The following is a 23102-nucleotide window of genomic DNA, read 5'->3' on the forward strand; positions in this document are numbered from 1 at the left end:
ACAATAATACTAGCATAGGTTTGCACCTTTACCGTTACGATCTCACAAAATCTAAGGTTTCGAGGAACCCAACAAAAATAACGAGTCAAGAAAAACCAAGAAAACAATAAGACTAGGTGCGCGAAGGTCGCCCGTACCCCAGTATCTGAGGACTCACTATTATGTAGGCAGGACAAAAGGCTCTGAAATAAGGGCTTGGATGGGGGGAGCAGAGAGATAATGGTGTGGAAAGATGTAAATTCCAATCATGACTCATGACCGTATCTGATATGCCATATAGAAATATGGAAAGGGGGTTAGAAAGTACAGATGGCTGAATTAAGAGCTGTGTTCCTATTATGGGGGGTAGGGAGGAATTGCTGTATTGAGTTGCCGGTTGTGTTAGTGGGCAGAGGAGATGGGCCTTCGGGTCTTCTGGTTTTGTGTTGCCACGAGTGAAGGAAAAGAAAAAGAGGAGTATGGCATGAGAGAAGAATCAGAGAGGTGCAACAGTAAACATTGTTATCTCTGCAGTGGTATGAGAAGGTCGTTATATGAGCGTTTATATTGGGAGGTAAACATTGGCAGTGGTATGAAGGAGGTTGTTTACCTATTTACCATGAACATGGTGGTTTGTGCTATAAACTTTGTGATGGTTTGTCCTGTGTGGACCATGTAATCTGTGTGATTTATTAGTGCTGTGTGGACCAATCTTGTGTATGTTGTATGATTGAGTAGTCTTGTGTGGGCCAATTCTGTGTGGACATATATGTTGTATGGTTGACAGTCTTGTGTGAACGTGTATGCATGTGTACTGGAGTCCTGTGTGAACTTTGTGTTCGGTGTGTTTATGGACCCTGTGTGGGTATGATTGAAGACTATATGGATTATCCTGTGTGGATTGATTGTAGTATGCACATGTGTGTAGAACTCTGTGAAATGATTGGCATGAGTTGTGAGTGACTTTAAATAATAAAGTATTTATGGTAAAATAAATTACTCCACCCGAGGGCTTGCTGAGGAAGGTGAGTACTCTGGTGATTATTGTGGATATCAGAGTAGAGGGAAGCCACTTGTATGGGCAGGTGACCTTCCCTATTCTCGATGACTTTACCTAGATACATAACCCGAGGGTAGGGCCAGCTCCTCCTTTAGGCAATTGAGGTATTCGCCTAGGGCCCCAAAAATTTTGGGGCCCCCAATTTTTGTTAATATAATAATATATTTTTGGGGCCTTAAATTTTTTTTAATTAAATAATGTTAACATTATTTATTATGCTCTCTTCCTATACATTGACTTCCCAACTAACAAACAAATGCAATTTAATTCTTTTTTTTTTTTCAAGTTTCATTGATTTTCCAACTAAAAACTTTATTATATTTTTAACTATCTATTACTCTCATCTCTCTCTCTTAGCTTCTCTAAAAAAATCTTTCCATCTCTCACACTCTCTCACTCTCATCTCTCGGTCTCTATATGATTTTTGCTCCGACTCTTGTGTTCATCATCTTCGAGCCTCCGATTCTCCATAATTTTCATCAATCCTAATTTTGATTTTAATGTTTGTGCATAATTTTTCTATTATTTTCACTCTAAATTTTTTTTTTTTCTATTTTTTCTTAGATTTTGGAAGCTTTGAGATTAGAGCGTTGTATTCGGCAAGAATCCGATATCTCTAAAGCCTCACTCGCCAATCGATTTGCAATAATAATAATAATCAGGTTATATTGTTTCAATCTATTATTTCTATAGATTTATTAAATTTATTTTTATTTGTTTACATAATTTTTCAATTTATAGTTAGTGTTAATTTTGAAATTTAATTATGTCAACGAGAAAATATGAATCTGGATATGAAAAATGAAGAAAGAAAAAAAGGAAGCTCTTGATAAATTTATTTTTGCATCTCAAAATGTTAGAAAAATTAATTTTAAATAAAAATAAAAATTAAACAAAATATTAAGGATTCTTAATTAAATCATTCGCCTAGGGTCTCATATTATGAAGAGTCGGCCCTGCCCGAGGGCTTACTGAGAAAGGTGAGTGTCCTGGTGTTAACACTACAACAAAGGGAATCTACTTATATGGACGGGTAGACTTCCCTATTCTCGGGAATTATCAGTTATAATAATCATATATGTGGGCATGTGATTGGATGACAGATAATTTGACCATAATATGATAATGAACGTATTACCTTGGCTGCTATCGGATTATGATTGCATTTGTATGGATATTTTTTATATATATTAAACACTTCAGCCACACATTGTTGTAAATTATTTCTTCCTTACTGAGAGGTGTCTCACCTCGTCAATGATTTAATCTTTTCAGGTTATCCAGGTGATCGAACTTAGAAAGCTCCAAGGTGGGGTAGTTTTGTGATTGGTTATCAGATCGGTTATGTATTTAGTTTTATGATTAATATATATTTTATTCAGGTTTTTGTAATATGGAGAATGTGGTTGTATTTTATGAGTTTGTTGATGTGAATATAGAACTCTAGTATTATGTTCGAGGATATTTTATTATTTCCATTGCGTGAGTGGTATCTGAGACGTGTGTTGGTCTCATAACAATCCGAGCCCCACATGACGGGTTCGGGGCGTTACAATTAACATTTTTTTTAATTTTTAATTATATTTGGACAAAATTCCCATTCCTAATGTATAGAAAAAATACAATAAAATAATTTCTTCATTTTTTTCCTTTTTTTTTCTCAAACTAAATTGTTTTTTCAAATATAGCCTAAAGGAAAGAAAGAAGGATTTTGCTTTTTCTTGTATAGTTATAAAGAAATTTAAAGAACATAAAACTTACAAACTTATAAATAAAAGTTTTATTTGACATGTCATTAGTAGTTGATTTTTCTTAGTTTAAGTTATATTTAAATAAAATTTTCATTCTTATATAATTATATTTGATATAGACCAAAAAAAAATATAGTAGAAAATCGATTTCTTTCTTCTTCTTTTTTAAAAAAAAAGTTAGGAGATTTTTTCGAATGGCTTAATAGCAACATGCAAATCCATAATGATTGTGGTAACAATGAAAGGCTTATTAATAAAATGATTAAAAATTAAAATATCACAAATGTTCCAATGCAAGGTGATAAGAATGTACTAATAAAAGTCAATAAAAGTTAACTAAATTTCAAAATGTTATATGTACATTAATCTAACAATTAGTATTTTAGTTGGATATTCTATCTAATTATTTGTGGATATAGTGCAAAAATAATTGAATTAATATTTTAAATGTTTGTAGAAAGCCCAAAAGAGTTTAGTGGTCATGTTGAAACTAGAAGGCACCTCTTTGTTTTTGAGTGAAATCAGGAAAAAAAAAAAAGGTATTTATAATTTTTTTTCAAAAATAAATCGCATTTTTAACAATAAAAAAACATAAAAAATTAAGTACTTTTGAGAAATAAATTTTGACAAGAAAATTATTCAATTTGCATGATTAAGAAAGTTCTGAAAAGATACTTTCCACAGGGTTATATGCTCCATTACAATAAAAAAAAATTAATAGCTTTAGGGTTGCCCTGAATATGGACTGATCAGCTTAAATTAGACAAGCAGTCTTTTTTGATCATGTACATTTACATTTTTGGTAATGTGCATTTACACTTATATGCACCATTTGGGTTATCGGATCTTAAATTTAAATTTAGGAAATTTTGAACAAATTCTAATATAATTTTATATTATATTTTATCTAAATCCAATACAAATACGAATCTAAAAGCTATCCAAAATAGAGTTAAAAAAATTTGCTCTATTTTCTTAAGACTCCCAAAGATTGATCCAAAAATATCTTAAAGAGGTTAAAATTCAAACCAAACATTTTAATTTGTTTTTTTTAAAACAAAAGATAAAACGTAAGATTAAATTTTAATTAAATTTACATAAATTTATTTAATACTTGAAATTTATACTATCAAATGCACCTATAAAAATTACTAAGGCTCCATTTGAAACTCGAAAAATACTGAAATATATATATATATATATATATATATATATATATTAAGAAAAATGAGAAAAAATAAAAAATAATATATATCAACTTTATAAATAAAATTTTAATTTTGCATACTATCAATATCTAATTTTTCATAATTCTTAGTTATATTGAAATAAAATTTTATTTTGAATAGAATTTAACAATAAAAAAAAACATAATGAAAAATAAATTTTCTCCTCATTTTTTTTCTTTATTTTTCCAAATAAAATCCTTAATTCAAATGGATGTGTAGGGACACAAGCCATGGGGCATTCACAATCTTCCCACGCCGATGGTAACTTGCATTCTCACTGCCTTTGTTTTTCCAGGGAGACAAGCCAGTACCAAAGAGTAAAGGGAAGTGCACATCCGTAGCATTTGGGAAGAAAAAGCAGCTTCAGTACCTTAATTTTTTTTATAGCTTTTATTTAATTCAGGGGCACAAATAATTGCACATATATCAAAATCAACCAATCTTGACGGTCCCATTTAATGTCCTCCCCTTCGCTGAGAGCCCCAAAATAAGTAAAAATAAAAAATTTGGTACACACCCAAAGGCTCTTTTGTTTCCAAGTGCAGAGCCATGAATTTTGCACCTAATCCAAATCCCACCACCTCCTTTACAGAGGAAATATTAATTCTTCACTCCTTATAAAATCCATTTCTCTTCTGTGTCCTCCTCTCTCTCATAAGGCCTAATGTCTGCTTTCTTTCTTATTTCCATTGCTTTGTTCTTACACGCTTCCTGTGTATCCTCTACTCGTCCCTTCATGCTGATACCCGAAGCAATCAAATGGTTCCTCATTTTTTGTGTTATTTGTTCTCTCCTAAGATTCTAAAAGATCTTCTGTTTTGTTTGTTTTCATTTTTTCTTGTTTTCCAAATCTTCTTTGCTACCTGATTTTTGCTTTTGACATATTCTCAGGAGCTCGGTGGAGAACTCAGGAATGCAGCAAGGGAACAAATCATGCATAACCGGGAACCCTATTGATGACTGCTGGAGATGTGACTCTGACTGGCAAAACAATCGGAGAATGTTAGCCGATTGCTCTGTAGGGTTTGGGTGCAACGCTGTTGGTGGTCGAGATGGTGAACTTTATGTTGTCAATAGCTCAAGCCACGATGACCCCCAGAACCCAATTCCGGGTACGCTCCGGCATGCTGTGGCTCAAGAACAGCCTCTGTGGATCATCTTTGATCAGGACATGGACATCCACTTAAAGGAAGGACTCGTTCTAAGCTCATATAAAACCCTAGATGGCAGGGGATTCAACATCCAGATATCACAAGGCCCTTGCCTAACCATTCAGAATGTGACCAATGTTATCATCCACAACATCTACATACACCACTGTGTACCAGCAGGAAATGCCTATGCCGGGGACTCTCCCTCACCGGGAGGCATCTCCGATGGGGATGGGATATCGATCTTTGGGTCAAAGGATGTCTGGATTGATCATTGTACACTGGCTAACTGCTATGATGGACTCATTGACGTCACATATGGATCCACATCAGTAACCATCTCGAACAACTACATGTTGGATCACAATGAAGCTATGCTTCTGGGGCATGATGACAACTTCATAGCTGACAAGAATATGCAAGTGACCATAGCATTCAACTACTTTGAGAAAAATTTGGTGCAGAGAATACCCAGGTGAATAAACCAAGTTTACCATTCCACTATACCACTAAAAGCAACAGTACGAAGTATAAATATAAAAAATGAGTTACGATTGCCCTACTTCTGTGTTTCTATTGCAGGTGCAGGCATGGATATTTCCATATTGTGAATAATTTATATGCAGGTTGGAAAATGTATGCAATTGGGGGAAGTGCTAATCCAACAATCAATAGCCAAGGAAACATCTTCGTCGCATTGGACAGTAATTCTTCAAAGGAGGTAAGTTCATCCATAATCTTTAAGCTGATTAGGTGTAAGAGTTCATGGATAGCAAATCTTACCAAATTGATGATGCTATAGTTCACCAGCCTAATGAAAGTATCATCAACTTATTAGCAATTCTTTGCTGAGCCCAAGCTAGAGATAATTCGTTCTTCACATAAGTTGAAACTAAGAAAAAGGCACAAAATCCACAAAGAACAAATGGCCAAGCATCAAATTATTCAAAGTTTCAAACCCTTCACCTGAACCTTACTTTATGGGATATTGTGAAGTCTATGAGCCTGATATTGAACGATCTGAATAAACAAACTCGCTAACCTGCATCATGGATCCTGCAGCCAGTTCCATAATTCCATGTCCAATACACTCAACTTTGACCTGTTCTTTGAGATTTACTTCGTATTCAGGTGACTAAACGAGAAAGCCCACAAGGATACACTGGCTGGAAGAATTGGAATTGGAGATCGGATGGGGATCTGATGCTGAATGGTGCATTCTTTAAGTCATCGGGACAAGAAACTCCTGCAAGCTACATGAAAGCATCAAGCATGGTAGCAAGACCAGCTTCAATTCTAAAAATTCTCTCTCCATCTGCTGGAGTTCTCAATTGTCAGACAGGCCAACAATGCTAACATCCAGGCCAACCATACTATTCTTTTATTTGTCATTTGTATAATTTGCACTTTTAATAATACTTAAATTGCATGCAAGTTTTTTCTCTTTCCTTTTTTGGTAGGAAAGCTTCGGGTGGGGAAAACGAAAAAAAGTTTTGGAACCTTGTTGACATCAATGGGCCTAATGAGCAAGTTAGCTGGAGTCTTTAATTGCTTTTAACTAATGCCCCAAGTTCTATTTTGGCAGCATCAGGCATGAGAAAAAGAAAACAGGATGCAGAATGCAGGATATGTCAGTAAATCTGCCAAAGATTACCCCCAAAAAAATGCAGGGGCTCCAAGATTATAGCTCATGTTATCAGTAACACTAAATGAATAAACTGATTTGAAGTTATCTTACACATCTGCACTCATCTTTCTTACAAACGGGACAAAGTTATTCCAGTTCTCCACCCTGAAAATCTTATGATTCATTCTGAAATAAGTAAATGATCTTACACCTTCATCCTGGGGATGGTAACAGTTTGCATGTATTTGCCATAGTCCAGCCTGGAAGAAAATAAAAAAAATTTTAACTAAGGAAAAAATGAAGGGAAATAGCAAAAAAAGAAACCAGAACACACAAGTCAGAAAGAAGAGATGCTGAAAACAAGGCAGACAACTGACTGCTATTTTTAAAAAGTAGGAAGTTTGAATAGCTTGAATAGTTTTTAAAAAAAAAAAAAATTAATAATTGACCAAACAGTTTGAAAAAAAAATTCTGGTTTTACTTTATGTTGGAGTATGTGACTCATATTGAGTGGAACACATGCACGGGGAAAGCATGTTGAGAAAAAACAAGGAAGCTAGGCTGTAGGAGAAACAATCGACGGTTTGATCGACAATTATATCGACGGTTTAAGCTCCGGAAGAAACCGTCGATGTTCTGTTTGAAACCGTCGACAATTTCAGTCTCAGTAAGAAACGGTCGACGGTTTTGTTCAGCGCTGGTTTTGAATTTTGAATTGGGAAGATCAATAGGTTGGGGATTTGGGGGCAAATCCTCTGGGGCTTTATACAAGGGTATTTGGGGAACTTCCTAATCCCTTTGTACGTGTACGGTTAGAATATATACAATGTTGTAACCCTGATTATGACAGATAGTGAATTTCAGCCGTCGCATGCTCCTATGAACTTAGGCACATTGCCGAACCACATTAATTTGTGTGTCATTGTTTATTTGCTTTCCTCATTATTTGTGTGATTGTGTTTTTCGTATTGTTTATCGTTAATTGCTGCATTAGACGAATCGATCAGTTTTCTGTTGCACATTGATTCGCACAACAAATTGGTATCATAGTAATTGGTTACAATGGCTGGGATTTCTTTTGCGAAGTTTGACATTGTCAAGTTCAATGAATCGAGAAATTTCAGACTATGTCAGAGGATGATTAAGGACTTGTTAGTGCAACAGGATATGGTGAAGGCATAATACAAAGGCAGTCGGAAGGCATGGACGACATGAGTTGGAAGGAATTGGAAGCGAAGGTTGTAGCGACTATCAGGCTTTGTCTGGTTAATGACGTGATGTATCACGTCATGGAAGAAGAATCGTCGGCAGCAGTTTGGTTGAAACTAGAGAATCGATATATGTCCACGTAGTTAACGAACAAGTTGTATCTTAAGCAGAAATTGTATGGGCTTAAGATGTCAAAGGGTTCGGATCTCAATCAACACATCGTGTTCAATCAAATCATCAGTGATCTGAAGCGGGTTGATGTGAAGTTCGAAGACGAAGACAAGGCATTGATGCTGCTACATTCCCTACCTACGTCTCCTACGTATGAAAATCTGGTTACGACTCTAATATAAGGAAAAGAAACTCTTGAATTGGAGGATATCACGAGTGCTCTTTCCGGTTTTCATCAGAGGAAGAAGGCCAGCGATGAGAACTTATAAGATGAAGGGCTTGTGGTGAAGGGTAACTAGGATCGTGGGAGAAGCAAGTTCCGGAGTGGACCGAGTAACAATAAGTCTTAGTCCAATTCCAGGAAGAGGAAAGACGTATGGTGTTTTAAGTGCAGAAAAAAGGGGCACATAAAACTATATTGTCCAGAGAGGAAGAAGGGGAATGCAAAAAATAAAGAGAGTTCATCAAAATCTACGAATGTAGTGGAAGAAGGAAACTCGGAGAGCGGTGATGGTGATATGCTTTCGGTTTCATCCGGTCTAGATCGTCTCATGGATTCTTAGATCTTAGATTCTGCATGCTCCTATCACATGACACCAAACAAAGAGTGGTTCACTACCTACAAGTTGGTAAATTCTGGTTCTATTCTGATGAGAAATGATGCTTCATGCAAAATTTTTGGAATAGGGAATATCAGAATCAAAATGTTTAATGGTGTTGTGAGAACGTTGTGGGATGTTAGGCACATATCGGAGTTAAGGAAGAATCTGATTTTATTGGGCACTTTAGACTATAATGGGTTTAGTTATAAGTCTGCAAGTAAGGTAATGAAGGTGAGTAAAGGTGTTTTAACCGTGATGAAGGGGCAAAAATCATTAGGGAATATCTATACACTGCTAGGTACTACAGTTGTAGGTGGAGCTATAACTGCAAAGTCTAAGTCGGATAGAACTGTCTTGTGGAATATGCAGTTAGGGTATATGGGTGAGCGTGGGATAATGGAGCTTCATAAGAAAAATCTTTTGAAGTGTGTCAAAACATGCAAGCTGAACTTTTGCAGGTATTGTGTGCTTGGGAAAATAAATAGGGTGCAGTTCATAATAGCCATACACAAGACAAAGGGAATTTTTGACTACATTCATACAGATGTTCGGGAACCGATAAGGGTAGCATCACGAGGAGGACATATGTACTTCATGAGTTTTATTGATGATTACTCACGAAAGGTCTGGGTGTACTTCATGCGGCACAAGTCGGAGACATTTACCAAGTTCAAATTGTGGAAAGCTGAAGTGGAAAATCAGACCGGGAGGAAGATTAAATGCCTCAAGTCTGACAATGGTACTGAGTACACTGATTCAAGGTTCATGGAGTTGTGTGAATAGCATGACATTAGGAGACATTTCACAGTACACAAGATACCACAACAGAATGGTGTGGCTGAAAGGATGAACCGAACTATAGCTGAGAGAGCTCGGTGTCTCAAGCTGAATGCAGGGCTTGCAAAGAACTTCTAGGCAGAGACAATAAATATGGCATGTTTCTTTATTAACCGATCACCAAGGGCAACACTAGATGGAAAAGTGGCAGAGGAGGTGTGGGCAAGCAGCGCAGTAGACTACTCTAGTTTGAGAGTGTTTGGATGTCCAGCCTATGTGCACGTTTCTAGTAAGGAGAGATCGAAATTTGATGCAAAGTCTAGACAGTGCATCTTTCTGGGATATCAGAAAGGGGTAAAAGGGTTCAAATTGTGGGATCCAAAGGCAAACAAGGTAGTGATCAATAGAGATGTAATTTTTTATGAGAAAACCATGTCGTGGCGTACTCAAGAAGAAGAAGAGAAATAGGTGCCAAAAAACTGCAGCAGCAACGAACATATGGTGCAGGTGGAGCTAGAGTCTCAAGGTGGAGATGACAATGTTCAAAACGCAGGAAGTTCTAGCTCAGGAGAGTAGCAGCATCACCGTATAGCTATAGATGGGCCCAGACGCAATATCAAGCCACCCCCCAAGTATGGATTTGATGATCTGATTTCTTATGCACTTATTACTAGTAGCGAGGATCCTACTACTTTTCAAGAGGCGGTGCACAGCCAAGAGAAAAGTAGATGGATGGGTGCTATGGTGGAAGAGATGGAATCTTTACATAAGAACTAGACGTGGGAGTTGGTGGAGCTTCCAGAGGGAAAGAGAGTGATAGGATGCAAATGAGTGTACAGGAAGAAGGAAGCAGTATCAAAAAAAGGAGAAAAGTTCAAGGCTCAGTTAGTAGCAAAGAGTTACTCACAGAGGAAAGGGGTTGATTATGATGAGATCTTCTCCCCTATGGTCAGACACACTTCCATCGGGGTAGTGTTGGGATTGGTGACGCATTTCGATATGCATTTGAAGCAAATGGACGTAAAGACAACGTTTCTCCATGGTGATTTAGAGGAACTAATTTACATGGTACAACCAGAAGGGTTCAGTCAACGTGGACAGAAACATTTTGTCTATGAACTGAGGAAATCACTTTACGGGCTGAAGCAGTCTCCAAGGCAGTGGTACAAGCGGTTTGACTCCTACATGATCCGGATTGGCTACAGGAGATGTGAGTATGATTACCGCATTTATGTGAAGAGTGTTGATGATGGTTCATTCATTTTTCTGTTGCTTTATGTGGATGACATGTTAATTACTACAAGGAGTATGACTGAGGTCAACAATTTGAAAACCTTGTTGAATAAAAAGTTTGACATGAAAGATTTGGGTGTGGCCAAGAAGATTCTTGGGATGGAGATTCGCAGGGACAAAGCTTCCAAGAAATTGTGGTTATCTCAGCGTAGCTATGTTGAGAGGATGTTGGATAGGTTTAGCATGAATAATGCAAAACCAATGAGTACACCGTTGGTGAATCATTTTAGGTTGTCTACTGTCCAGTACCCAAAAACAGATGATAACGTTAGTGCAATGGAATGCTTGATGTATGCTATGGTTTGTACAAAACCGGATCTGACACAAGCTATCAATATGGTGAGCAAGTTTCTTTTGAACCCGAGTCGACAGTATTGAGATGCAGTCAAATGGATTTTTAGATACTTGTGGGGTACTACAGACTATTGCATCATGTTTAGCAGACAACAAGGTGATGTTTCAATGGTAGGTTATGTGGATGCAAACTATGCAGGAAACTTGGATGACAGGAGGTCTACCACAGGGTATGTATTCACCCTTGTAGGAAGGCCTATTTGTTGGAGGTCCATGGTTCAGTCACTTGTTCCACTACACGTGCACAAGAAAAGCATGCTGAGGAAAAACAAGGAACCTGGGCTGCAGGAAGAAACAATCGACAGTTTGATTGACGGTTTAGGCTCAGGAAAAAATCGTCGACTTTTTTCTGAAACCGTCGACGATTTTAGTCTCAGTAAGAAACTGTTGACGATTTTCTGAAACTGTCTACGGTTTTACTCGGCACTGGTTTTGAATTTTGAGTTAGGAAGATCAATAGGTGGGGGATTCGAAGGCAAATCCTCTAGGGTTTGATACAGGGGTATTTGGGAAACTTCCTAATCCCTTTGTACGTGTAGGGTTAGCATATATACAATGTTGTAACCCTGATTTTGATAGATAGTGAATTTCAGCCGCCACTTACTCCCGTGAACGTGGGCACATTGCCGAACCACATTAATTCTTATGTCATTGTTTATTTGCTTTCCTTATTATTTGTGTGATTGTGTTTTTCGTACTGTTCATCGTTAGTTGTTGCATTACACGATTCAATCAATTTTCCATTGCACATTGATTTGCACAACACTTTAAGGAGTTGCAAAATATAAATAAAGGTTCAAATGACAAGAATGAAGAACTAGTGCAATCCATGCATATCCTGAAGGATCAAGAAAAAACTTTCTACCCTTTTATAACTTTGTAAAATATGAATAAAGGTTTCAATTGATGAGAAAAGAACTGGTGCAATTCATGCATACCCTGAAGGTTCAAGAATCAAAATTTTGCTATCATGCTAATGCATATTAACTAGCTAAGACAAACACAATCCTTAAATCCATGATCTAATGAGTCAAAACAAAAATAACAATAACAACAAAGACTTAAGCACTGCTATGTGGGATTCTTATATGAATCTTTTTTTCCAAAATTCTACCAATTGAAAGTCATATCCAACAAAAGTTGGAGACCATCAAAAAATAAAAAATATATATTAAAAAAAAATGCATTTTTCCCTTCTCCCTCATGCACTCTCTTAGCCCCACCCCTCTTTCCCCTAGCTCTCCCACCACCTCAAACTCAATCAAATTGCCCTTTCTCAGTGGTAATCCTGTTTAATCTACATTACATGTGTTCAAACCATCTTAACTTCTTTTGTTGAATAGGCTCTACTTCAAACAAACTAGGAATGTGCTCATTTCTTACTTTATATTTTTGAGATCATGTTGCTCATCCAACAAAGAATTCTAACTTCAGCCATGCATATTTATTGTAAGCTGTTTTTTTAGTTGGCCCAGATTTCCATACACATAACATAGCCAACATACAGTTGTCATCTAATACTAATTAAATTTCATAGGTATTTTACACTAACATGACATCAGATGCAATTCCCATTTAATCCATCTGCTTTAACTCTACACATGAGATCCTCATCAATTTTCCATTTACTAGAATGATTTACCCAAGGTGACAAAATCCGTTTTTTTTTTTTTTTTCTGTTAAATTTGTTGACCATCATTTTAACTTTCTTCAATATCCCCCTGGAATTACTTGTCTTACTTCTACTTATCTTGAAACATACAAATTCTACGGTGTATAATCTTGATTCTAATCCTCCTCCAATTTCATCTACTAAGAGAATATCATTTGTGAACAATGAAACCTAAGGGCCATTCCCCAAATGGCTCCCTACTTTGCAAGGGTAGGGAGAGGGTCGTCATAGTTTACGCAATCTTACCCCAGCTTTTAAGCAAAGAGGTAATTTCCTTGGACTCAAAACCATGACCAACCGGTCACAAAGGAGCAACCTTACTGCTGATCCAAGGCCCGCCCTCAAACTATGAAGCCTCATCTTTAATATATCTAGAAATTTCATCAATAACTAATGATAAAAAAAAAACAAAAACAAAAAAACAAAAAATAAACAAAAAATAAAAAATAAAAAATAAAAATAAAAAAACAAGATTTGCAATTCTTAATTTATTTTCTTCACATTACTTTTTGTGTAAATCTTCTTTCTTGGTGTGTTATTCTTCGCTTTAATTTTGACCAACATCTCCTAGGAATGTGGTGTTTAAAACATTTCTTTGGGGGAAAATGGATGATGATTTCCTCTACTACAAATTCTATTTTTAGCAAGAGTAGGCATGATCTTCATTCTAACAAGTTTTTTTCTTGGAAAAAGGTGGTGGGGGTTATGCTCCTCATACTTATCCTCAACTTATTCTCTCCTTTGCTCGGTATAAGCTGGTGATCAGTGACAACAATTTTCATTTTTATTCTCCCCATCATTATAGGCTTTCTTACAATCACAATGAGTTGAGAATTACCTCTTATTCTATGAAGGGAAAACCTCTTTGGTGATATTCACTTTCTTCAAAATCTCTATGAGAGTGAACTGGATGTGATTGTTAGATAGACAGATGCTCTTCATTCTTTTGTCCCACATCCAAGACATAAAATTAGAACTTGGAAAGGGGATATGACATTTCCGGTATCTTTTCTCACGAATCTTTTCTATTGTGATTACTGAAATCCCTTCTTTTCCTTTGGAGAAAGTAAATTTGGAAGGCTAAGATTTCCTCTAAAAAAAGGCATTCACTTGAGCATTGGTTCTAAAGACTTAATACTATGGGGCTGTTGGGCTATGGTTATCCTATAGGATTACTGGAAAATGTGATCTTTGGGATATTGGATCTCCACACTTGGGAACTCATCAGAATTTTACATGGCACGCATCTAAGATTCCCTAGGAACACAAGATGCCCCCAAAACATGGGTATATATTATCCACCTCTCCCTTGGGTAATTTTGAATTTCCATGGAAATCCAAATTCATGGAACAAAAATATCCCTACCATTCTTTGCTCTTGGACGAAATCACCTTTTCTTGTTGACTAATAATTATAAGAATAATAATAAATATTATTAATACTTCCTACGATAATAAGTAAAAAATGCCTGATTTACTATTTCGGTTTGGTGACAGGAGAGAAATAGTAGAATTTTCAAAGATAAAGTTATGCCCACCATCTTTCTGTGGGATAGAGTGGTTTTTCTTGCTTCTGTACAGGATTTTGCTTCCAGGGTATTTTAAGGTGTTTCACAATTCTTCTGCTTTGTATCTGTTAGAGCAATGTGTTTTCCTTGCCATGTCCTTGCATGGAATATTTTTAAGAATCACATATGTAGAGAAATGTGAGGCTATAAAATCAAGCAGACACAATCCAGAAATCAACGCAAAGAATTTTTTAACCATTGTGCAGACTGCTAGTATCCCTCTCCACGATGCAGTTGCAAAGATTCTAACTGAATAATAAATTAACATTACTTCTATCAAGGCAGTCACATCTTTCACGAAGAAATGGATATGAATAAGAACTTATGTGACATTAAAAAATTCAAAAAATTGAGATCCTGTTCGATAAAGTAAAGAATTATGTTTACCTTGTCAAACCGCTCATTGCTATTTCTTCCAGTCAACTGTATTATCCTCTTCTTTGACACTTTTCGTAACTAACATGAATAAACTCAAATCCAAGGAAGTTAGTACACAGACATAGGAGAAGCACAATAATTATATAGCTTGTTTACTCATAAAACACAACAAATATATATACCCAATTTTGTAAGCGGAAATAAGATTGTACAAGAAAACATAGAATTAAGGAATGACTTTCCTTCTAGAAAGGTAGAGGTGGCACCTAATTGATGACCAAACAAAAGATGTCACCCAAAATGGTTTAGTTATGTACACCAAGGATTATAGAATGCACAACCAAGAAGTCAGCTGATCCAAGTTGAAAGTGCTGTTAGCACGAGAAAGGCCAGAAAGATTGCAAGATGAGACACTAGATAAGACACGAGCATAAGATTTAACAGAGGAACTACCTCAACACACAGCTGGACAACTTCATGTAGCTAACCAGACAACCCCTACTATGTCAAACTTAAGGGTTTGTTGAGTTAGCAAATTAGATATGCACTTAGCAATTAGAGAGAATAAATCCAAAGGAAGCTGGAGACTACTAATGACAAGTCTGAAGCAGATAGTTTTGAGAAAGGACACCATTGTGAAAACATATTAGCCCACTTGTCGCTAGAGAGAGATATCAGGAATGGTGTCATCTCAGCATTAGAGCAATTTACCACTAAAACCCACCCATTGTGCACACACACATACACACCACATGCCACAAGACCACAAATAAGTTTTAGAAAGAAATTTCAAAAGAAAAGATAAGAGAGCTGAGCCAAAGACACTAAAAATATTAAATGTTATAGGAGAAAAATATGACATATTAGTACGTGTAATCACCCTTTAGGAGAAAATTTTGGCATTTAATACATCATCATTACTGCTTCGCATGAAAGCACAAAACATTAAGAGGAAGACATTGAATGATAAAAAAAGAAATAAGTTAAATAATTGAAACCAATGCAACAGATTGTTCTAAAAGAAAAAAGGAAATGGGGGTGACAAATGTATTAGATAGTAAATAATGGGTTGCCAAGTAAGAGTAGAGAGAGTCTGGCAATCTTCAAGCTTGGTATCATTTTAATGAGTATTCTTTCTTGGAAGGGGTTTTCCATGTTTCTGAAACTCAAACATTGATTTGAGGGGGTTAAAATTTTTGAGTTACTAATGCTCATGACAACAGGAGAGGAGTTTATGAAGATAATCTTTAAAGTTTCACATAGTTTTGAGGTTCCACAAGATGCCACAAACAACAAAGGTAGTCTAGGTCAGGAAAATGATAAATTTGCCTACTTCCTACGTAGAAGGAGGCTTTTCTCCTGCTGAGACTAGTGTTAAAATGGGGAATAGCGCACCAAATGAAGATGCACAAGTATTAGAATAAACAGTCCAACAAAGTGCTATTTTATTGTTATTTCTATCAATTTTCTCTCCCCCCCCGGGGCAGGGTTACTGGATGGTAGGATAAATTAAGCAATTGAAAGAAGCACTAACATTGGAAAAAATTCCATGATTAAAGGAGTCTTGATTAGCTCAGCAAACCCATACCTGTTGCAGTAATCCTTCAGGGCTGCAAAGATAGGTTGGATAAGTTTCACTGTCAGTCATTTCTAGGCAGCTACCAGGGGAACAAATCAAAAAACATAAAAAATGAGAACACAAGAAGAGATAAATACAAGGGGGAAAAAAAATAATTTTGAATATGTTGTCATTTTCTACTCATGATACTATCAATAATCGAAAATGAGGTCATATCCTGCTCATAGTTATAAATTTGACTTATCCAATTTTGGCCTAGGAGATCTCAAGGCTAGGTCCAGCAACTGCCCCACTGCAAACATCATTTCCATCCATTCACCACATATTATTAGTGAACCATTATGATCTACAGACAACAATAACAAGCTTTATTTTGATAGATAAGTTGTGGTGGGGCACAGTGAGGTTCAAGCTCCACTCAAATGCAAGATTGGATGACCCCACCCCTCCACAACAATAACAAGATTAACAATAATAACAATGCATAGAAATTTCAGCAAACAAAACAATACAAGACAAAACAAGCATATGTAAGAGGATACAAAATAACACAAGAGAAAATGAAAAAACTTCAAAACCAGAATCTTACGAAATATGCAAAGCAGCCCCATGACGAGACAACACTGAAGCGACAGGATCATAACCATCCCTTAGAGCAGTATTGTAGTAACCAGCTGTAAGTTCAGCAGGGTGTGATACTGTTTGGTACCACCAGTAAATTCCACCAATTTTAGCCACTAACAAAACAGAAGCATTCCTGCTTTCTTTGTACTTCTTCAACATATTTGCTGCTTTAGCAAGAACAGCATCTGCATGACGAATTAGGCTACCACTGTACCATTCCTACAAAATATAGTGGCCTTTGTCAGGTTTCCTATGTTTTTTCTATTCAAGCAACATAATACTAGAATCACTTTCATATTCGTGAGATACTAACTAAAGCTTCATGGATTTGAGGCTGTGATAAAATAAGTGCAGATGTTCCCATATAAATTCTCATAGGCATGGGGGGGCAAGCAACACAACTAATATGAGCACATATTCTCATATCCATTTTTTCCATAAAATGCAAGTTAGGCGTACATTTATGCACAATACTATGACAATGTAGTTCTAACTTGATAGGAAACTGTCAGCTTCACCCATAATAAGTCACACAAATGCCCATTCCATTCTAGATCCTTCAAAAAATCTTCCAAATTTTGCTTTTAAACTCTTTTAGAGTCCATGGGGGGTGCTGTTTAAAGAAAATAACTCACATGACAAAATATTACGTCAATTGTCATAACACATTCAAGGGATGGGTTACAAAAGCAACCCAACAACCAAAAAATTATAAAGAAGAATTTCGGCAAAAAATGATGATTTATTTTCAATGCCAGAGTTTTATAAGTCATAAAGCCAAATAGACATTTTGCATGACCAAATCACACTTCTGATTAAACTTTCTGCACATCATCATATATTAATTATGGGAAGAAAACGCATGCTTAACTAACAGTAAGTCAAATTTTCCAGTATACTTCAATCATGCAGATATGCTAATATGAAAATTTAAACTAGCTTATATAGAATTCATACAAGGAAAAAACGACCATAATCAGAAAGAAAGCTTTCTTGTCCCTCTTCAAAGAAAGGAACGCCAGATGGAAGACTATTATAGAACCCTGCATTCTGTGGGCCTTTATCTCCCCATTGAGGCTTTCCTTCCTGGCAAGCGGACATCTTCAAGTCCTCCATCCTGAGAGAAGCAAGTTTGATAGCATTCAGAATTCAATATCAACTATGTAGATATACCAGGAAGAAAAAGTATAACCCACATATATTTGTCATAACACTGAAATTCACCAATTCCAGGGAATCTCCATCTACCATCTCCGAAAGGATGTGCAGGATACCTGCAGAAGATGCTCTATAAGTTAATCTAGCAATATCTACATGCCCTATGGAAAAACTAGAGATGGAAAAGTACCTAAGCTCTCCAGAAGGACCAAGACCAACACTTATTTCTTCAATTACACTTCCAATAAATGATTCAAATTTGTTAACAAAACTGAACATGAAGTCTTCATAACATTGAATGGCAGTCCGGCCAAAAAATAAAGGGGCATGGTCCACCCCTAGCGTAAGATAATCATCATTTGAAAATCCATTTTGGTCGCGATAATATATATCCTTATTGAGATCACCTATCTTAAAAATGGAAATGCAAATGCATTAGCCTTTAATAATCTGGTTCATATAATATAATAATCAAATACTTAAGATAAAACACTAAAAACAAAACAGCACATATGCAAGGGGTAGTTCCAGAAAAAGTTGAACAGATATCAACCATCCAAATCTGTAACATTCTCCATGGCTGTCAGTAAAGACAAGATGTAAATAAAGCAATCTATGTATATATATATAAACTAGGACAGCAGACAATGACGATCATAGTAATCACAATTAAACTCAAAACCTACTAGGGCAAACTTTCAAATAGGGACTGGCAAGTTGCCATCCCAAGCATTAATTGCACTCATATCACTTAGTTTTTATCATATACAATAACTCAAATTAAGTTGAGATGGCAAAATAAAGAAACAAACCTCTAAAATCCACAATGGAAGACTAACTCCCCCTTTCTCTCTAGATAATGAGTGCACGTTTGAGTGAAAAGACAAGGCAACATGCAACTTCAACCCTGACTCAGATATCAGTCTAAAAAGCTCTTCATAGAGAGACCAATTATATGTACAAGGAGAACAACGCTCTACAATTCCCCACCAAACCTCAACTGCAATTCCATGGACACCTGCCAACTTGAGCGCTTTCAAAGATATAGTTAAGGCCTTGATTCTGAAACAACAACCAGCAATATACATAGTGTTTCTAAGTCACCACCGAAACTGGAAGAATCAATAAATGAAAGAAAATAGATATTAGACTCTATAATATCTTGCACCTTAGATTGAAAGTGGACCCCACATAGCCCCAAGGCTTCTAAAAGTCTATCCTTTTTAAATTTAAACAAGTGTATGGCAAACATTGGGATTGCCATTTAATTCAGAGAGTGCCAATTGTCAAATGATGTCAAAAGTCAAGAAAGCACAAGCCTTCTCAAAAAATTCATAAACAGACACACATCTAGGTCAGTTAATGATGAACACACACACAATGGGTCTAAAACATACATCACGCAAATGCAATGAACCCTCACTTTCTAATTCTTGGAACCCCATAAGTGTCAATAGCAAATGAGTCAATGGGCATCATGACAAAGATGGGAACCCTCTTTTGTCTTGATGACTGCAATATTGTGGCTCTTGATTTCTCTCTAGCATCCATGCTACAAGACAATCAAAAAATATCAGTACAAATCTCTTCCTTCCCATTGACAAGTCATTTAAGTATATTAGAAATACACATGAAGGAAGTTAGATGGCTCAAGCAATTCATAAAATTAAATAATTGCATAATTGTAAAGAAATTAAAAGAGAAATCCTTAATCTCAAATCAGCTTAAACATCATAACTCAAGTAATCTGTTGATTAGCATTAAAAAACTCCATACTTTTGCCTTTGTGATGAATCAAGGTGCATGGATTTGATAAGCCAATTAGCTAGGCCCACGAGTATTAAGCCAACCTGGCTTATCATCTTTAAAGAACTGGAGATAATAGTCCATAAACATGTATATTAAGATTTAAGACCAAGCAATTGACATAGCCTCTAAATATGCACATAACCAAACATCATGCATTCAAGCCCATTGACCCAAACCAATAGCATCAAAAACCTATTGAATCCAAATCAACTACATTCAAGCCCATTTTCATACCAGAATAATAGAGTTTGTTTACATAGAAAAAGAAATTTATTAAGAAATAAAGTATGAGGATGAGAAATACTCAAAATAACAAAGGAAAGAAATAAAAAAACAAGAAGAAAATTAACACAATAAGAAAAAAGAAAATTAAGCTAATAAAGCCAACAAATCACAACGGATATAAGAGAAAACAAGCTGCCAAAACACCTTATAGAGAAAACACACATGGAAGCAAAAAATAAAAATAAAAAACCTATTCAATATCAAATCAATAGATGAAGCATGATCTTGAAAATCCTGGGCATTTCACTCAAGCCAAAGAGCACATATGACAGCAAAAACAGCACAACAGCAGCATCACATCCTCACATTACTTTTCCTCCCAAATCCTCTAAGCCAATCAACAACAATCCAAAAAAAAAAAGCCTCCAAAGTATGAAGGCAAACCCAGCATGCTGCCAACAAACCAAAAAGTTTGTTCAACAAGCACCAAGCCACAGAGGAGTGAAGAACTAAATGAGCATGATCCAGCAACTGCACAGAACCTCTAAATCCTCACATTGCCTCCAAAAGCCTCCAAAACCAATCAACAAAAGAAACCCCCAAAGAATGAGGACAAACCCAACATTCTGAAGATTAGCTCCAGAAATACAAAGCTACAGAGGAACGAAAAACTGATTGAGCATGATCCTCACAACTAGAATAATACATAACACGTGCATCAGGAGACAGCCAGATATGGTCTTGTAATTTGCACCATTAATGATGTTAACCATTTAGCTCTATTAAGAATGGTCATCCCCACAAAAAGCCTTTTGCTTTGACGAAATTTTAGCTTTCCACACTCGATTAGCAAGACGAAAAGAATGAGAAGACGGGTTTAATATAAAATTAAAAATATAGATATATATTTTACAAGAAAAAAACACATCAGCGCAATGAGAATACCAATAAGAACCCTACAAAATCAAGAGTGAAGAAAGATCCCCCATCTCCGACTTTATATTTGGCACAAGGAGAAAAGGAAGGAGTTACCAGTGAAATGAATTTCCAAGGGCTTCCACGTGAAAATCTAGCCACAATTTTGGCATCCCATCCATTATCATGCAGATCAAATTTACTTTTAATAACCCTACACCAAAGAGAGCCAGCTGCCAAATGAAAACTTCATAACCTATTACCCACCAAAGCAATGTTTTTAGACACCAAATTACCAAGACGCAAGCCCATCTCTTCCTCAAACCTACGGATGACCTCCTAACTCACTAGAAGTAGAAATTAGAAACTTTTCCTGCAAAATTTCTATAATTTATAAATAATTATATTCCTAAATCCAATAATTTTTCTCTAAGTCATTTTAGGTCAACTGGATTTCTGTCATTTTAATCCTATCCAAGACCATATTTTCCATTAAATCAAAGGCATTGATGACTTCCGTAATGATCTCATCTCCTGCCCCTTCACATCTTTCTCCCAACTTAGGAGTAACTCCAAAGGATGACAATGCTTAAGATTGCTGTATTTGAGCGGCATCTGAGACCATATGCATCTTCCTTAGGAAGAAAAATTAGGAGCAACCAATGGAGCAAGAAAAATATCAGCATTTATGATGATGGGCAGAATCAATTAGGTTCCAGCAAAGGTTCTAGATAAGACCTTGGAATGCTATTAGCTAGATGGCAGTCCACAAGGGGTGAATATGAGCTGTAACCTTATGTTTGGCAGGTTAGAATTCGAACCTTAATTTGAATTTGTGTTGATTTGGATGCTCCACAGTAATATTGAGTTTCTGGCTAAATTCTTGCACATCCAAATTTAACACCAGAAATTCATGCTCCCAACCACAACGTAAGCACTTCTAGCACAAATAAATGTTAGGCTTAAAACCATGCAATTTTAGATATTTTCAGCAGCCAAACATTGAGAAAGTCATAACCGAATGAACTATAACGATTCAATTGTTTTGCTAAATTAAATTATCAAATCACTGATTCTTCGACCAAGCTCGTTACAATTATTTGCCCTAAATTTGAGCTTACATGTTTCGAGAAGGCAAAAAAAACAAAATCATAAAAAAACCGCACTTAACATTTTCGTTTCTTTGTCTCTAATTTTCCTAAACTTTCCCGGTAACAGAGAATTATACACGCATAGATGCATTTGTAAGTATTGACGCGTTTATGTAAGCAAGGAAACGGAAGCTGACCTCAAAATGCGGCGATTTCCGGCCACGGATCGCCCTCTGAAAAGCCCCTTTCTGAAGAGAGGAACAGCATAATCGTTTTTAAGGTTCTTTCTGCTTTTCCTCTTTTCGAAACGCGCTCCTCTGAAGCTGCAGAATATTTTCTCTCCCGCGCATTTGCATCCCACTCCACTTTCAGCCATTGCAATCGATCCACAAAGAGAGGCGAGAGAGAGAGAGAGAGGGATTTTCTCGAGAAAGTGCGACGAGTTGTTGCTCTCCACAGCCATAATATTATTAATTATTTTTATTTTAAAACTTTTTTAACTTCCCCACAATGCCCCTAGTTTACCTTGGAATCTTGAAAAAATATACGCACACGCCTGTGAATTTGGTTCGATTGCATGTGTTTGGTCTAATTATTTTCATTTTTTAATATGAAAATATATCTTTTAATTGTTAATTTTTATTTTTTTTTTAATTTTAAAAAATTATTGTACTACTCAAAAGTGATGTCAAAGATTATAAAAGCTAAAATTAAAATTAAAAAATAAAAATAAAAAAATAACAACGTTCGGCTAATATTTCTAATATTGATATAAATTTAAAACTTGATTAAAATTATTTGCGCCTTTATCAATAATAATTAAAAATAATAATTAACATCATAAAAATTCAAAATAATATAAATTATAACTATTAGAATA

The 23102-nt window shown here is 35.9% G+C and overlaps 2 protein-coding genes across 8 annotated transcripts; one reads left to right on the plus strand and one right to left on the minus strand.

The window, feature by feature from the left end:
- Positions 1 to 4665: 4665 nt before the first annotated feature.
- LOC131167452 (putative pectate lyase 21) lies at positions 4666 to 6604 on the plus strand. The gene is made up of 4 exons (XM_058126261.1): positions 4666 to 4781; positions 4911 to 5645; positions 5753 to 5891; positions 6302 to 6604. The coding sequence occupies exons 1-4, from the start codon at positions 4684 to 4686 to the stop codon at positions 6524 to 6526; spliced, it is 1197 nt and encodes a 398-aa protein (XP_057982244.1). The 5' UTR covers positions 4666 to 4683; the 3' UTR covers positions 6527 to 6604.
- A 195-nt stretch (positions 6605 to 6799) lies between these two features.
- LOC131167422 (inactive beta-amylase 4, chloroplastic) lies at positions 6800 to 22680 on the minus strand. Of its 7 annotated transcripts, none has more exons than XM_058126229.1 (10): positions 22420 to 22680; positions 19606 to 19734; positions 18995 to 19244; positions 18373 to 18593; positions 18221 to 18298; positions 17982 to 18141; positions 16990 to 17243; positions 16410 to 16479; positions 14831 to 14899; positions 6800 to 7057 (listed from the first exon to the last, which is right to left on the minus strand). In XM_058126229.1, the coding sequence occupies exons 1-10, from the start codon at positions 22596 to 22598 to the stop codon at positions 6905 to 6907; spliced, it is 1563 nt and encodes a 520-aa protein (XP_057982212.1). In that variant the 5' UTR covers positions 22599 to 22680; the 3' UTR covers positions 6800 to 6904. The 7 variants fall into 7 exon arrangements, 6 of the variants coding, with proteins under 6 accessions (XP_057982212.1, XP_057982218.1, XP_057982222.1 ...); XM_058126235.1 differs by having other exon boundaries at positions 16410 to 16431; positions 22420 to 22671; XR_009140122.1 differs by having other exon boundaries at positions 7016 to 7057; positions 16356 to 16431; positions 22420 to 22671.
- Positions 22681 to 23102: the final 422 nt, after the last annotated feature.

The sequence above is a fragment of the Malania oleifera genome, chromosome 1, assembly GCF_029873635.1.
Source record: "Malania oleifera isolate guangnan ecotype guangnan chromosome 1, ASM2987363v1, whole genome shotgun sequence".
NCBI classification, from domain to species: Eukaryota; Viridiplantae; Streptophyta; class Magnoliopsida; order Santalales; family Ximeniaceae; genus Malania; species Malania oleifera.

Excerpts from the sequence above, each read along its gene's own strand:
- LOC131167422 (XM_058126229.1), bottom strand. The coding sequence starts at position 22,598 with ATGGCTGAAAGTGGAGTGGGATGCAAATGCGCGGGAGAGAAAATATTC. Across the intron at positions 19,245-19,605 it reads GGGGTTCCAAGAATTAGAAA|AATCAAGGCCTTAACTATAT; the intron begins GTGAGGGTTCAT and ends TTGTTGTTTCAG. Across the intron at positions 17,244-17,981 it reads ATTATGGTCGTTTTTTCCTT|GAATGGTACAGTGGTAGCCT; the intron begins GTATGAATTCTA and ends TATATTTTGTAG.
- LOC131167452 (XM_058126261.1), top strand. The coding sequence starts at position 4,684 with ATGTCTGCTTTCTTTCTTATTTCCATTGCTTTGTTCTTACACGCTTCC. Across the intron at positions 4,782-4,910 it reads ATACCCGAAGCAATCAAATG|GAGCTCGGTGGAGAACTCAG; the intron begins GTTCCTCATTTT and ends ACATATTCTCAG. Across the intron at positions 5,646-5,752 it reads TTGGTGCAGAGAATACCCAG|GTGCAGGCATGGATATTTCC; the intron begins GTGAATAAACCA and ends TTTCTATTGCAG.